General features: G+C 36.9%; 1 protein-coding gene across 1 annotated transcript; it reads left to right on the top strand.

Moving 5' to 3' along the window:
- Window positions 1-125: 125 nt before the first annotated feature.
- Window positions 126-16597, top strand: LOC143211730 (uncharacterized). The gene is made up of 16 exons (XM_076429655.1): window positions 126-318; window positions 1221-1319; window positions 1679-1805; window positions 3391-3553; window positions 4001-4154; window positions 5053-5226; window positions 5306-5454; window positions 6469-6600; window positions 11920-11990; window positions 12255-12304; window positions 12381-12479; window positions 12838-12964; window positions 13626-13732; window positions 14761-14934; window positions 15014-15162; window positions 16143-16597. Exons 2-16 carry the CDS (start codon window positions 1224-1226, stop codon window positions 16276-16278), a joined length of 1908 nt encoding a protein of 635 aa, XP_076285770.1. The 5' UTR covers window positions 126-318; window positions 1221-1223; the 3' UTR covers window positions 16279-16597.
- The last annotated feature ends 54 nt before the right edge of the window (window positions 16598-16651 follow it).

Here is a 16651-nt window from a genome sequence, read left to right as displayed (position 1 = left end):
CCCACTACACTGACGCGTACCGCGTGGAGCAAGCTAAGTTAACGGTACGCGTCAGTGTTAGTGGGAAGAGTGGGGCGGGCTCAGCGTAGTAGCGTGGCGAGGTGGGGCCTGGTACCGCGCGGAATATGGCAAGCCTGGTCTAAACCCTGAGCTACCGTGTTTTCTGTATGCGTTCAGTTCAAACGTTGTCCTCGCAAGAATCAGTCGCGTTACATTTAAGCAATCCGTTTTAAAAAGCCGTTATTACAGAGTACACTGTGGTTTCATTCTTTCATATCCACCTATCCACTGCACACAAGCTGCACACAAAAAAAATTTGTAAGTAAACATTTATTATCGTTTCGTACCTTTGGCTTTCTTGCGTAACACGAGCACTGCAGATACAATTATACTATTGGAGTGATAAGTCTAACTTGTTGTTTTGAAAAGAATAAGTAATTTTAAGAAGACATTTTATGTATTTTCTGTTTCATTTAACGAAAATTGAAAATAAACTTAATAATACAATATTTTAATTATATGACTTTTAAAATAAGTACACATACAATTCAGACATCGTAAACATAGATCTAAATTTTAAATTTTCATTTTGAGCTGAAATAAAAAAGTATTGAAAAGTTCCATTTCTATTTTTTTTCATGAATTTTTACCATTTTCAAATTTTTTAAAATCCTTTTTGCACGTCATTTACTAAATCAATGCTTCTAATTGCTACAAAAAGTGAAGTTGTTTGGTCGAATTTTTAAAAAGTTATTCTGACTTAGAGGACGTTCGAATACTTTCTCGTGAGCCACTGTATATTTCAATAAAAGTCACACGAAATTTTAGAAAATAAGATGTACTAAAAGTGTATAATGATTATAACAGATCGCAAAACAAGTAATTTTGATACCTTGCCTTAGTAGATCTTATTTAGATCAAACTTCTTATAAAATTTAAAGAAAACGAAAATTGAAAGAAAATTGAAGAAAACGATTAAGAATTCAGTAACTTTTCCAAAATTCAGCTCTTCTTATTAAATGTGAATAATTCTCCTTTAAGTCAATAGCGTTCGGTTTCAATTGTAATGTGATTTAATTTAATAATTCAAGAGCCGAAGAACCAATTTTGTGATGAATAGATCACTCGAGGTGATCAACAAAAGTTACGTAAAATATGATGATGTGAATCGTATCCTGTAATTTTATTATTTCATTCCTAATTCTTTTAATCTATTTCAGACCATGGACAACATTAAAAACATGAATATTTTGGTCACCGGAGCAGCCAGAGGTATTGGCCTTACTTACGTACAGCACATGCTGAAAAATGGAGCTAAGGTAATATTTTCGCACATCTTTACAACTATTAAATCGACAATCTGGAATAGTGGATTGAAATCCAAATTATTTATTTGATCAATAAACGGGGTGACATTATCTTTCGCGTGCAAAGCTATAAATTAGAAATGGGATTACTATTAAATGGCAATTAGACAGTAAGAATTTATCAAATAGTAAACTACTGATGAGTTAGACAAATTACAATTATGTAAACGAGTGCAGTTGATTATCTTATTGGTGTGCAACAGAAATTTTCGAAACAAGTTGAAAGAAGTTATGAGCATGGATGTACAGTTTTTCGTTCCGTTCAATTGTTCAGCGTTTTTGTGAATCAAAAGTATTCTCAATTCTTTCAGATTGTTTCCCTCCTCGATTTGCCCACATCTGCCGGTACCACAACCGTAGCTAATTTGGAAAAAGAATTTGGAAAAGGAAAGGCACTGTTCTTCCCGTGTGACGTGACAAATGTTAAACAATTCGAAGGTACCTTCTTCAATTTTTTAAATTCATATACATGCAATTTCTGAGGTCCTATTTTTGGTAAAAAAGGAATTAGGATTTTAAGCTTAATTACTTATTTTTATCAAAATAGATTAAATCCATACTTTAGACAGTTTAGACACATTATTTAAACTTACAATTTACATAGATATGATAAGAAAGATTAGACAATTTTTCTGGAGGTAAAAATATCATGACATACAATCTGCGTCAAAAATTTATTATTGCCGCCTTCTGGTAGTACCTATGTATTACTGTTTTCAAATGACTTTGTTCATATTTTCAAAAGTTCATATTTAAATGAATTTTTTCATATTCCGACTGTAACCCAAGCATGTCAAACACGTCACCGATTTCTTAAAATTAAATTGATAAAACGTGTTTCTTGCGGCCTACAGGGGGGATTTTGGCCCGAAAAGTCGGAATATTATAAAATCGGATAATTTTATAAAATCAAAAATACATTTTAATATTCAAAAAATCAAAACGTTCTTTATTTTCTGTCGAAAAATAATTTTTCTCGAAATGTTTAAATGTTTAAAAACTCTCTCTCTCTCTCTCTCTCATTTGTGGCTTTGTCGAGGTTACAGAGTAACAACGCTTAGTTGAAATATGTTTGAATTATGGATAACAACATTTTAGATATATTTTAAAAGTTAAAAAAGTTTTAAAAGTTACGTTTGAGTTTTCGGTCGAGATGATAATGTGTTAGCTAGTTGTGAACGTTTCGAGATGTTTCTGAGATCTAAGTTTCTGTATCGTGTCAAATATTACGTCGGCTCGGTTCCTTTTCTATTGGTTGGCTGTAAACTGTATGAGGCGACAAAATGAATTGAAATTGGTGAGTGGGTGGTGCGTTTTGGTCGTCGGAATGGGAGTGTGCTTTAGTAAAATTATGTTTTGGCTAGAATGAATTAGGTGAGAAATATGGGAAATCACAGTGCTTGTTTGGATGAGATTTCTATATCAAGGGTTTCGCTCATTTCTTACCTCACAATAACATTATAACTAAGTGTCCACTTATTTTTGTCTTCTGATAAATATCTGACATTTTTGTTATGGCACGGCGTGTTTAGATAAAGATATAAATATGAACTTCAATTGTTCACTAAATAATCAACAACACTATAAGGATATATGTATAATAAATAAAACGGTCATATTAATGCCACTAATTTTCACGTTTACCTCTTTCCACTAAGTGTGCACTTATTGTTGGCCCTGACTGTGAATATTTCTTGATTTCTTTCAATGCCATTACACAAACACGATACATTAGCATGTTGATATACCATAAAGTTACCGTGAAATATATCACAGTAAAAGAATAGAAAGATTTAAGGATATTACATTATTCTTTTCAATATAACATAGTCATTAAGGGATGAAATCTGTCAGGTCTGCTATATCACGCGCTTCTAATTCATTGTAATTCCATTTCATACGTTACAAATATATTCCCAGCTATTAATTTAATAAGTGAGTCTCGCTTAGTTCTTGTCCCTACATCATCGCGCTTGCGATACTCTCCTATTCAATTCGCGTTCGTCGCTATCAATTACGAAAGCTCGTGCGCGTCAACGAACGCGAGACGGAGAACAACAGCGGGGTATCTCCCGTCAACCGAGGATCACCGACGACGTGATCTTCCCAGGACGAGTGAGGATCATCGTCCTCCCTACGACGATCCAGCCTGATTCGACTGCAGCCGTCAACGAGCAACGAAAGCAGTTTGCATAAACGAAGCCTGCCTGTATTCACCGATCGCCATACTCGACTGTCCGATAAGTCGCTAAATATTTCCCTGCGAAGATTCGCGCCGTCTCAGTTATCTCTGCTCTCGTCCGCCGCTTTGGGCGAATCTACTGTAAGCGTTAAGTAGAATACGCATGTTCGCGAAAGTCGTGGTTCCCAGTCAGACTTCGGACGTAACGTGCCGCGTGGACAAAAGGTTGTATCGCATTTGAGCGTCTAGTAAGGGGAATGGATCGCGGAACGAAAGTTTCGCGAAAGTCAGACTCCGGGACGTAACAAATCAATTTTTATTTTATTCCTGCTCCCCACAATCGATACAGAACATTTTTATTTTGCATAAAGATCCGCTGTCTTGTTATAAAATTACGCATGCGATTATCCACTTACATACACATCTTGAAACATTTACCATTTAATAATAGGATCACGAGAGAGAGTGAGCGTAAACAAAAAATCGTTTCTATTACAGAGACTTTCACGAAGGCTGCGAACGCCATGGGCGGTATCGACATTGTTATCAACAACGCCGGTGCAGTAAATGACAGCAACTGGAAGTTGACCGTTGACCTGAACATCGTGAGTGAAATAAAATCCAGTTTTATTGACTCACTACTAGGAGTACTACGTATTTTAAAGCTATATATCTAGGAAGACAATTTCATTAAACTTTTCATCAAATTGCACAAAGTAGACAAAACATCACAATGGAGTTTGATATTGTCAGTAAGATAGCATTTGAATGACTTTTAGAAAATAGGTGAACTGTAGCACTTATAATTGAAACACAGGTTTCACCACCGTCAATTTTTCACCGACAATTTAATAACTTCAATAATTTAATAACATCTAACTTGAAAACAACTGTATGCCCCTACGCTGCCCAATCCACTGGGGGGCATACCCCGCGAGGGGCCGAGAAGCTCTAGCTGCCTCTGCTGCCGAGCAGTGTAAAGTAAACACTCCGCGTAAACGGATACCGGGATGGAGGCTATATCGGTGGAAACTAGGTTCGAAGCGGTCTTTGAAGCCACAAAAAAAAAAGTTTTGATCTAGGTCACAACACAGAACCGAGAAATGACTTACAGTCGGACATTACTGTATATTTTTATACAAAAGTAAAAGTGTCAGTGCACAATAGTTAAAGAATAAAATGTCAGCACGGTCTTTACAAACAATATTACTATGAGATAATACCGTCGTCGACTAAAATCGTTGTCGGTCAAAATTATTGTCCGTCAAATCTAGAATCGGCGAAATATTGTCGCTGAAAACTGTATCGGTGAAACCTGTGTTGGTGATTTTTATGAGACCCCTTATAATTAACACTACACGAGGGTAGTTACTCATCCTACCTTTAGCGTCCATTATACTTTTTCACTTCCATCGAATGAATTGCATTAGCTATTAACGAAGGCAATTTCCATTGAAAGTTTCCACTGAAACAAATCGTAAGATCATTCAATTTGGATTTCAGGGTGGTGTGATCCAAGGATCTCTCCTCGCCATGGAGCTGATGCGCAAAGACAAAGGTGGCAAGGGTGGTATTCTCGTAAACATTTCGTCTATCGTAGGATTCTCAATCACCCGCAATTTTCCAGTTTACTGTTCCAGCAAGCACCAAGTGCTTGCATTCAGTCGTTGTCTTGGGGTAAATTAATTAAAAAGCATATTTAACAAAACACGTGTTAGAATTCATTTCGATCTTCATTAAAATCTGATTGTTTCAGGGATGGTACGAGGAAACCGGTGTCCGCGTTCTCGTAATGTGTCCTGGTGTCACGACAACACAATTGTTGGATAATTTGGAGTCGCTTGTGTTCGACTTTGTCGACAAAAAGAAGATGATGGAGAGTTTGAGTGCAATGCCCACCCAGGGGTGAGTTAATGTCATTTTAATCAGTGTTTAATCCGTCTGCTGTTCCGTTGATATTTTTTGACGAGACCTAAATACAAATTTTGATTATGACATATTCGACTACACGAAATTTGATTAGAAGTTTTAAAAGTTCCATAAAACCACTGCTTGGACAATTACCATTTAGCAGTAATTTTTTATACATTTAAATTTGCTGTTCTAAGAAAACAGTTTCGGAAATGAGAAAAAGTTTCAGTTGGACAGTAACAGTTATTCTGCTTTGAAACTGTTAAAGTACTTTTTACCGTTTAGTATTACATGGGTCTGAGGCTGAAACCTTGAATCATTCTATACTATTCTCTAGAGTTCTCTCTAGTTGTGTATAAACATTTGCAAGTGAGATGGAATATGTTGACGATTCCGCGTTCACAAGGAACAATAAATAATGAATCAGTAGTATTGATTAAATCAACTCTATGATGAGCTCAGACTTACATTTATAAGTTGTGAATACTATATAATGTGACGAAAAGCAAATATCTTTATGATTCTAAATTCTAAAACCAAATGCTGAACAGTATACTACGTACATAAGACTACGTAAGAGTAGAATAAAATAATATCACGACTTGCTTACTCATCTAATAATGCAAGTAAGTGTTACAAATAGTTTAAACTTTTATACTTTAATTTAAAATATCTGTTGAGAAATAAATGTTGCTTCAAAACTTTTATTAACCATGTATAAAATAACTGTTAAAATTGAACTTTTATAACAGAATTAAAGTGTTAATAAACATTTTTGGTCCCGTAAAATAAAGGGCGTCCTCAATGTAATTAATGCGATGAAATAAAAATTCAAGAATTTTTCACAACTCAAAAATTCATTCTTTGACAAATAATTTCGTCTCCCATGTCTGACAGACACGAACACGAAGTTAAGGAAGCGATGATTACTTGTAGGATCTTTCGTTTTACGTACTTGTGACATAACGGATGTGAATGTGTACTTATAATTTTTGTTCTTTTTCCCAGACCCGAGAATGTAACGAAAGCAATGGTCTCACTGATCCAGAAGGGCAAGAACGGATCTGTGTGGGTCAGTGAAGGAGAAAACCCACCGTATGCTATCGAATTCCCTCCAATCGAGAGGGTAGAACTGAATTTGTAAAAACAGATCTTCGTTATAATAAAGACTGCGGAATTGTGATTTTAACAATTCATGAAACCAATTTTTAGGAAATTTTGAGATATGTATCTTAAAATCTTTTGTGAAATAATTTTTTTACCATCTCAATCATTTTCTGTCTGGTCACTGTCTTTATCCACCATAATCGCGATACTTTTCCCATCGCCAGTTCCGAGCAAGGAGAAATATCGTGTGGCGTGTGGGGACCAGGGTTATCATATACGCCGGCCGCCAGTCCCCTTACGTTCCCGTCCCTCGCCAAGATGCTCCGTAAACCTGTCTTCCGCTTCCCCCACTCTTATCACTACCGCTGCCGCGTACCGAGCTGGGCTGCCATATTTTGCGGGAACCAGTTCCCTTACCGCTGCGCCCCTCGCCCAGATGCGCCGCGGAGCCCGCCCCACTCTTCCTACTAACACTGACGCGTACCGCGTGGAGCAAGCTAAGTTAGCGGTACGCGTCAGTGTCAGTGGAAAAAGTGGGGCGGGTACCGCGGCGCATCTTGGCGAGGGGCGCAGCGGTAAGGAGTAAGGAGACTGGTTCCCGCAAAATATGGTAACCCTGGTACCGAGTCGGTAGCATGCTCTACGCCAGTCCACGCCGTACGCCAGTGTTGGGCAAAATTTATTTCGACTAACGAATAAAGAATAACGAATAAATCCCAGGATTTATTCGAGAATAACGAATAACGATTTTATTCGCTGGAAATTATTCGTAGCTAACGAATAACGCTTTATTCGTTATTCGTTAGTCACGAATGAATCCCGGGTCTTTTATTCGTTATTCGTTATTCTAAATGACGGCAGCGAATAAGAATAAAGGCCGGAGAATATGCGCAGCGCGCAGCCGGCGCGGCGCCGGCGACAATCGACAATCGACACCCGACACCTCGAGGCTGAGGCCGAGACGACCCCGACGGCACACCGGCTCGGTTACAGCCTGGCACCTGTGCACAAAAGGGCGCGATTTTCACCTGCCGAGGGCTCTAAGCCCAGGTCCTGCCGGCCGGGCTAGGATTCAGCCGATTTGCAAGATTGCAAGGGTGCGGGATTCGCGTTCTCATTGCGTGATAATACAAACACGGGTTTTTCAGTAGTCAAAAACGCCAGATAAAGGTCAATCTAGGCAGCAATCGCCCTCAAAGGTCTTATTTATTAACTTATTATACTTTTGTCGGTAACAAGGGAGACTGCTACGCATTTGCAAAGTACTGCCACATTGATGCAACCCGCCCTGTGTCGCGCATGCGCGAGAAAAGTTGGGCCCAATCGAAGCACTGATTGGCCACATTAGTGTGATACCGTGCTGCCCTCTCAAAAACAGGCTGAATCCCAGCCCGGCCGTCAGGCTCTGGGCTCGAGCCCCCGGCAGGTGAAAATCGCGCCCTTTTGTGCACAGGGGCCAGGCTAAATCGTCCTGATTTGGTCTCAACGCTGAGCCAAGCATTGCGTTAGCCCGTAACGTGTCGGGCTGGGGCTCGGCTAGCTGGGTCCGGCGGTGGGCTCGGGCAGACTGTGCCGTCGGGGGAGCTATGGATTGATGTTGACGATTGATATAACTGATATAACTAAATAACAGTGATTCTTTTTCACACAAGCACACAGTGTGTCGAGTATATGGTAATTCGGGAAAAAAGTCATAACTCTTAAACTATGCAATTTTCGAGTAAAGTACCTTAATACTTTTTGAAATAAAATGCAAAGACGAATCGATTGGTATATAAAAAAAAATTATTTCTAATTATTAAAAAAAAAATTTTTTTTCAATTGCGATAACTTTGTTTTTTGTAAGATAATAGCCTACTAACTAGACTATTTTAAAAGGTGTGGGCGGTAAATGATACAATGATCGACGGTGAAGCCGTCCGCAAAGGTGCGATTTATTAAAGGATTCTTTCAGTTCTCGACACTCCGAGCGTCACTGGAAGAGTGACCGCTCAGGTAAACTCTAGTCTTAAGGACACCTTGTTGCCAGCGTGTTTTCTACCTGCACCCCCAAATGTGCACTGGGTTTTTACCTGAAGGGTACGCGTCGCGCTGTCGAGCCGCACGCTGTCCGCTCTCGACATTCGCAATTTCGATATTCCTTACATTTTTATGTTTTTTTTATTGAGTTATTTTCGATTTACTGCGACATATTGTAATTAATTTTAACTAAGCAACTGCCTAGATTTGCCTAATGGCAACCGTCCCAAGATTTTGAGCACATTTTATTTCGAATAATAAATAAAATATGAGGATTTATTCGTGAATATAATAATGATTTCATTCGGTAAACAATTATTCAGTAGTAAATTATTCCAAATAACGCTTGACGCCTAAATAGTAGTGGTTAGTGGTTAGGTTAGTAGTGGTGACCGACCCTAGGTCCGGGACTGGGACCTTCGTTATCTTTACAATACTTTGTTGCCACGATACACATACACGTCGCTGGTGCCGACTGCCGAGCCGAGTGCCGCGTGCCGCGTGCGATGTCGGTGACGCGATGTCATTCGACACCATTAATCGCTGAGCTATGCTATTCGAATAAATTTTTATTCGCTGGCTTATTTGAATAAATCTTTATTCGCTGGGTTGTTCGAATAAATTTTTATTCGCTGGGTTTTTACGAATAAATTTTTATTCGCTGGGTTATTCGACTAAAAATTCATTCGAATAAAAATTTAGTCGAATAAAAATTTAGTCGAATAACCCAGCGAATAAAAATTTATTCGTAATTTTTATTCGCTGGTTATTCGAATGAAATTTCAATCGAATAACGCCCAACTCTGCCGTACGCGGACTCAGGAGCAGTGATGCCAGAATTATGGGTCGTGGGTTTTTCCCCTCCGCTCGCTCAGCCGACTCGACCCCCCACTCTGACGCACCGTCGCACAGTGTGCTCGATTGAAGAAGTACGCGACATTTTGCAAAAAAATCAACTTTCTCATTTTGATATTTTTTCAATTGATATCGATTTCTAAATGCCCACGGACCACGAAAATGATAAAATTAATCAAATACAATAGCAGTTGTAGTTGTGATACACGCATCAAGTTAGACAGTTTAAGAATATCGATTTTCCCTACATAATTTGGCTGTTCATTCTTAAAGCGTCCTGATAACTGTGATCAACTTCTTGATCTGAATTTTTTTCTACATCAAAATGCACACTTTATTGATAAGAAATCATACTTTTCATTAACAATTATGATATATAACATATTTTAAAAAAATACTGAACAAAATGAAAATTATCGTTGAAAATTTGTATCTTTGACATGTGCGATCTTTCAAGTCCCAGGAGATTCCAGTTTTTAACAAGTAAGGATCTTTTCAGTGAACCTTCCTTTATGTAATGTGACAAAAATTATTTCCTCCTTCGAGTCCTTTTTCAAGATATTATTGTCTGAAGACATCCGCGTCGCGTTATCTTGTCGGCGCTCGGACACGCGCTACGCGCTGAATTCGTGAAGTATGCAGCCTCTGAAAGTCTGACAGAACTGTATTGAATATTTATATTATATTTTTATTTAATATTACTTTATATTTTGCAGTAAATAAGTCAGTCTTTCATCTCCGATATTTTGACTGCGTAGAGTTTGACGAATTCTTTTCGACAGTGCATAAGTTACATTGTAATTGTTTACGCGCATCAATCTTCAAATCTTTTGGGATTTTCTTTTCAAATGTTTTGTTTTGTCGACGCAAATTGTGGATTGAAACAGAATTATTGTCAGTCAGAGCAGAACCATCAGCCTGAGCAGTACAGTGATTCCGATATTATTTTCAGTTTTATACGTTTTCTGTTCATATTAATTGATATAATACATCAAGTAAGTTAATATATTATATATTAATTATATTTTATTTTTAGAACTTCATATACAATAAGAAGCACAACTGATTCCACACACTTTAAATCAGAATAACTTTTATATGAATGGACCAAACGACTTCAATTTCTCTGTAAGGCTAGAAGAATTAGTTTATTTTAAATGGAATGAGGTATTTTTGAATACATCAATCGATGCAGCTGGACATTCGTTATAAGAAAGTACTAACCTATGTATGTCGAAAAGTTAGTAGTTCAGGAGATATTTCAATTTAAAAAATTCTAAAATACGACAGTAATGGTATTTTAGAGTTTTTTAAACTGAAATATCTCCTGAACTACTAACTTTTCGACATACATAGGTTAGTACTTTCTTATAACGAATGTCCAGCTGCATCGATTGATGTATTCAAAAATACCTTATTCCATTTAAAAAAAAGTTAACCTTTATATGACCTTTACGCGTCCACTCACGAAAAAACTAATAACATCAAAATATGCTCCACTCGATACCATTCAAGCCTATGCTGCAAAATTTTTTGCTACGAGTAACAATAGCGAGAAAATCAAGATGTCAAAATCAGGTGAGACACCCTGTATAATAAAGGAGAGTACCCTCTATCTTTTAACACAAACCTGAACTGTCTCGCATGTTTAGGTTTTGCGTAACACTTCATTTTTTATCAAAATCATGCATTTTTACAAAAATCAAGGGTTTTCAAAAACGTAGCGTGAGAATACAATTTTACTATCGGATTTGGTTTTAGAGTAGCAAATTTTATAAAAATCACTCAACAGTAATCGTTGAACACGAAAGAAGTTTAATTTTGTTCACGGTATATGTAAAAGAATTTGTAAGTAAATATTTATTATCTCTCGCTTTCTTGCGTAACACGAGCCCTACAGATATAATTATACTATCGGAGTGATAAGTCTAACGTGTTTTTTTTAAAAAAGAACATGTAATTTTAAAAAGACCTTTTACGTACTTTCTGTTTCATTTAACGAAAATTGAAAATAAACTTAATAATACAATATTTTAATTATATGACTTTTAAAATAAGTACACATACAATTCAGACATCGTAACTATCGATCTAAATTTTAAATTTTCATTTTGTGCTGAAATAAAAAAGTATTAAAAAGATCCTTTTCCATTTTTTCTCATGTAATTCTTACCATTTTCAGATTTTTCAAAATCCGTTCTGCACGTTATTTATTAAATCAATGCTTCTGGCTGCTAAAAAAAAGTGAAGTTGTTTAGTCGAATTTTTAAAAAGTTACTGTTATTTAGAGGGCGTTCGAATACTATCTCGTGTGCCACTGTATATTTCAATAAAAGTCAGAGGAAATATTAGATTAATTTACCAAATTATCATATTTCATTTCTCTCACTTACAAAACAAAAAAAAGTGGATCGTTATCGTGCATCTACACACACGCACACACACACGGAGACATATTTAGATAGCGCGATCGTGAAGCGATTCATTTATCAATCTTGCCTCGTACTGTGACCATCCGCAGACTGCCGCCAGAGCAACTCCACTAAACGGTGACTATAATTTTGTTTTATTCTGTGTCTAAATTAATTTCTTCATCGGAATATTGTTTCCAGAAATATTTAACTTTTTATTTTAAAACACCTCGGGAATGATCGAGACATTTTCGGAACGGATAAAAATGAAAATTGAAGAAAACGATTAAGAATTCAGTAACTTTTCCAAAATTCAGCACTTTTTATTAAATGTGAATAATTCTCCTTTAATTCAGCAGCGTTCGGTTTGAATTGTAATGTGATTTAATTTAATAATTCAAGAGCCGGAGAACCAATTTTGTGATGAATGGATCACTCGAGGTCTACAAAAGTTATGTAAAATATGATTATGTGAATCGTATCCTGTAATTTTATTATTTCATTCCTAACTCTTTTAATCTATTTCAGACCATGGACAACATTGAAAACATGAATATTTTGGTCACCGGAGCAGCCAGAGGTATTGGCCTTAGTTACGTAAAGCACATGCTGAAAAATGGAGCTAAGGTAATATTTTCGCACATCTTTACAACTATTAAATCGACAATCTGGGATAGTGGATTGAAATCCAAATTATTTATTTAATCAATAAACGGGGTGACATTTTCTTTCGCGTCAAAGCTATAAATTAGAAATGAGATTACTGTTAAGTGGCAATTAGACAGTAAGAATTTACCAAATAGTAAACTACTGATAAGTTAGACAAATTACAATTGTATAAACGAGTGCAGTTGATTATTTTATTGGCGTGTAACAGAAATTTTCGAAACAAGATGAAAGAAGTTACGAGCACGGATGTACTGTTTTTCGTTCCGTTCAATTGTTTAGCATTTTTGTGTTTCAAAAGTATACTTAATTTTTTCAGATTGTTTCCCTCCTCGATTTGCCCACATCTGCCGGTACCACAACTGTAGCTAATTTGGAAAAAGAATTTGGAAAAGGAAAGGCACTGTTCTTCCCGTGTGACGTGACAAATGTTAAACAATTCGAAGGTACCTTCTTCAATTTATTTCCTCTATGTAAGCGATTTCTCAATTTTTTTATTCATATCCTTTGTGTCTCTCCCCCTCCCCCTCACTCCCTCTCTCTCCCACACTCTCTCCGTCTCTCCTCCCATGTCACTCCCTCTCTCTCTCTTTCCCTGTCCATCTCCCTCTTTCTCCCTCTTACTTCCTGTCTCTGTTTCTCCCGCTCTCTCTCCCTCTTTCTCAGTCTCGCAATTAATTAACTGGCGGATGTTGATAATGTCGATAATACAAACAGACGTCGATAATGTAAGTTTCCATTGAAATATTGATTAAAAGCTGCGACGTTCGTTTTTTTGTTGTATTGAAATATGATTCAAAAAGCACTTTTAGTTTTTCCCGAATTTTCCATTTCTCCGGGCTACTTTTCCAACTTTTCTTATCCCATAACTTTATTCGGACTATTACGAACATTTAAAAAAAAATAGCCAAATCGGTCTAACCGTTCTCAAGTGATGCGCTTATCAACAAACAGCATTCGATTTTTATTTATATAGATAAAGACCCGCTGTCTAGTTAAAAAATTACGTATGTGATTATCCACTTATATACGCATTTTGAAACATTTACCATTCAATAATAGGATCACAAGAGCGTGAGCGTAAACAAGAAATCGTTTATATTACAGAGACTTTCAAGAAGGCTGCAAACGCCATGGGCGGTATCGACATTGTTATCAACAACGCCGGTGTAGCAAATGACAAAAACTGGAAGTTGACCGTTGACGTGAACATGGTGAGTGAAATAAAATCCAGTTTTATTGACTTACATACTACGTATTTTAAAGCTATCTATCTAGAAAAACAATTTTATTAAATTTTTTACCAAATTGCACAAAGTAGACAAAACATCACTATGGTGTTTGAGATTGTCATTAAGATAACATTTGAATGACTTTAAGAAAATAGTTGAACTGTAGTACTTATAATTGGGTCCCATCCAAATCACCGACACAGGTTTCACCGACGATTTAATAACTTTGCCCGACAACGTTTTTGAAAGGTAACGACATTAGTCGACGACAGTATTATCCGATATTAACATCATTTGGCAACAACGTCAACCGACTTCATCTAACTTCTAACAGTGTAATAATTACAGTAATGTCCGACTGTAAGACCGGCTGAAAACATGACTATGTCTCTACGCTGTCCATTCCACTGGGGAGCATACCCCGCGAGGGGCCGAGAAGCTCTAGCTGCCTCTGCTGCCGAGCAGTGTGAACACGCCGCGTAATCGGATACCGGGAGGGAGGGTATATCGGTGTGGAAACTACGTTCGACGTGGTCTTTGAAGCCATGAAAAAGTAGTGTCCTTTTTTGATCTAGGCCACAACACAGAACCGAGAAATGACTTACAGTCGGACATTACTGTATATTTTTATACAAAAGTAAAAGTGTCAGTGCACAATAGTTAAAGAATAAAACGTCAACACCGTCTTTACAAACGATATTACTATCAGATAATACTGTGGTCGACTGAAATCGTTGTCGGTTAAATTCGTCGACGGTCAAGGTCGTTGTCGGCCAAAGTTATTGTCGGTCAAACCTAGAATCAGTGAAATATTGTCGGTGAAACCTGTGTCGGTGATTTTCATGAAACCCTGTATAATTAAGACTAAACGATGGTAGTTGCCCCTACCTTTAGCATCCATTATACTTCTGCACTTCTGTAGAACGAATTGCATTAGCTATCAACGAAGGTAATTTCCATTGAAAGTTTCCACTGAAAGGAATCATACGATCATTCAATTTGGATTTCAGGGTGGCGTGATCCAAGGATCTCTCCTCGCCATGGAGCTGATGCGCAAAGACAATGGTGGCAAGGGTGGTGTTATCGTAAACATTTCGTCTGTCGCAGGCTTCTGCATCACCCGCTATTTGCCAGCTTACAGTTCCAGCAAGCACCAAGTGCTTGCATTCAGTCGTGGCCTTGCGGTAAATTCATTTAAAAGCATATTTAACAAAACACTTGTTAGAATTCATTTCCATCTTCATTAAAAATTGATTGTTGCAGTTATGGTACGAGGAAACCGGTGTCCGTGTTCTCGTAATGTGCCCTGGTATCACGACAACCCCAATCATCGATAACTTGGATTCGCGTGCATTCGACTTTATTGACAAAAAGAAGATGATGGAGGATTTCAATTCACATCCCACCCAGGGGTGAGTTAATGTCTTTTTTAATATCAGTTTAATTCGTCGGCTGTCACGTCGACATTTTTAGGCCTGACCTAAATACAAATTTTGATTATGACATAGTCGACTACACGACATTTGATTAGAAGGTTTAAAAGCTCCATAAAACCACTGCTTGGACAATTACCATTTAACAGTTATTTTTTGACTTTTAAATTTGCTGTTCTAAGAAAACAGTTATAAATCCACTGAAACTTTTACTCCATATATGTATCTAGGCATAAATAGAAAATTTTTACTTTTTCGGAAATGAAAAAAGTTCCAGTTGGAATATGTTGACGCGATTCCGCGTTCACAAGGAACAATAAATAATGAATCAGTTATACTGATTCAATCAACTCTATGATGAGCTCAGACTTATATTTACAAGTTGTGAATACTACATATATGTATAATGGGACGAAGAGCAAATATCTTTCTGATTCTAAATTCCAAAACCAAATGCTGAACACTGAACGTAGTACACTACGTACATAACAGTACGTACGAGTAGAATAAAATAATTTCACGACTTTCTTACTCATCTATGTATATTTAACCCATTTTCAATCCCTTAAATAATGCTAAGTAAGTGTTAAAAATAGTTTAAACTTTTATACTTTAATTTAAAATATCTGTTAAGGAATAAATGTTCCTCAAAACTTTTATTAGCCGAGTATAAAATAACTGTTAAAATTGAACTTTTATAACAGAATTAAAGTGTTAATAAACATTTTTGGTCCCGTAAAATAAAGGGCATCCTCAATGTAATTAATGCGATGAAATAAAAATTCTAGAATTTTTCACAACTCAAAAATTCATTCTTTGACAAATAATTTCGTCTCCCATGTCTGACAGACACGAACACGAAGTTAAGGAAGCGATGATTACTTGTAGGATCTTTCTTTTTACGTACTTGTGACATAACGGATGTGAATGTGTACTTATAATTTTTTTCTTTTTCCCAGACCCGAGAATGTAGCGAAAGCAATGGTCTCACTGATCCAGAAGGGCAAGAACGGATCTGTGTGGGTCAGTGAAGGAGAAAACCCACCGTACGCTATCGAATTCCCTCCAATCGAGAGGGTAGAACTGAATTTGTAAAAACAGATCTTCGTTATAATAAAGACTGCTGAATTGTGATTTTAACAATTCATGAAACCAATTTTTATGCAACTTTGAAATATGTATTTTAAAATCTGTGAAATAATTTTTTTACCATCTCAATCATTTTCTGTCTGGTCACTGTCTTTATCCACCATAATCGCGATACTTTTCCCATCGCCAGTTCCGAGCAGGGAGAAATATCGTGTACGGACACTATTTTTTTAAGACTCTGTCTACCTCGTCGACCAACAGAAACTTGACCAGAATCATTTAAAGTTAAATAAACCTTAGTTTTTACCAGACTTCGCACAACATTCATTATTTCCATCCTAACGAACTCTGGTTTGATAGCAAGAGCGTTAAGTTTTTA

This window comes from Lasioglossum baleicum, chromosome 9, assembly GCF_051020765.1.
Source record: "Lasioglossum baleicum chromosome 9, iyLasBale1, whole genome shotgun sequence".
Classification (NCBI taxonomy): domain Eukaryota; kingdom Metazoa; phylum Arthropoda; class Insecta; order Hymenoptera; family Halictidae; genus Lasioglossum; species Lasioglossum baleicum.
This window is presented reverse-complemented; position numbering and strand designations above follow the sequence as displayed.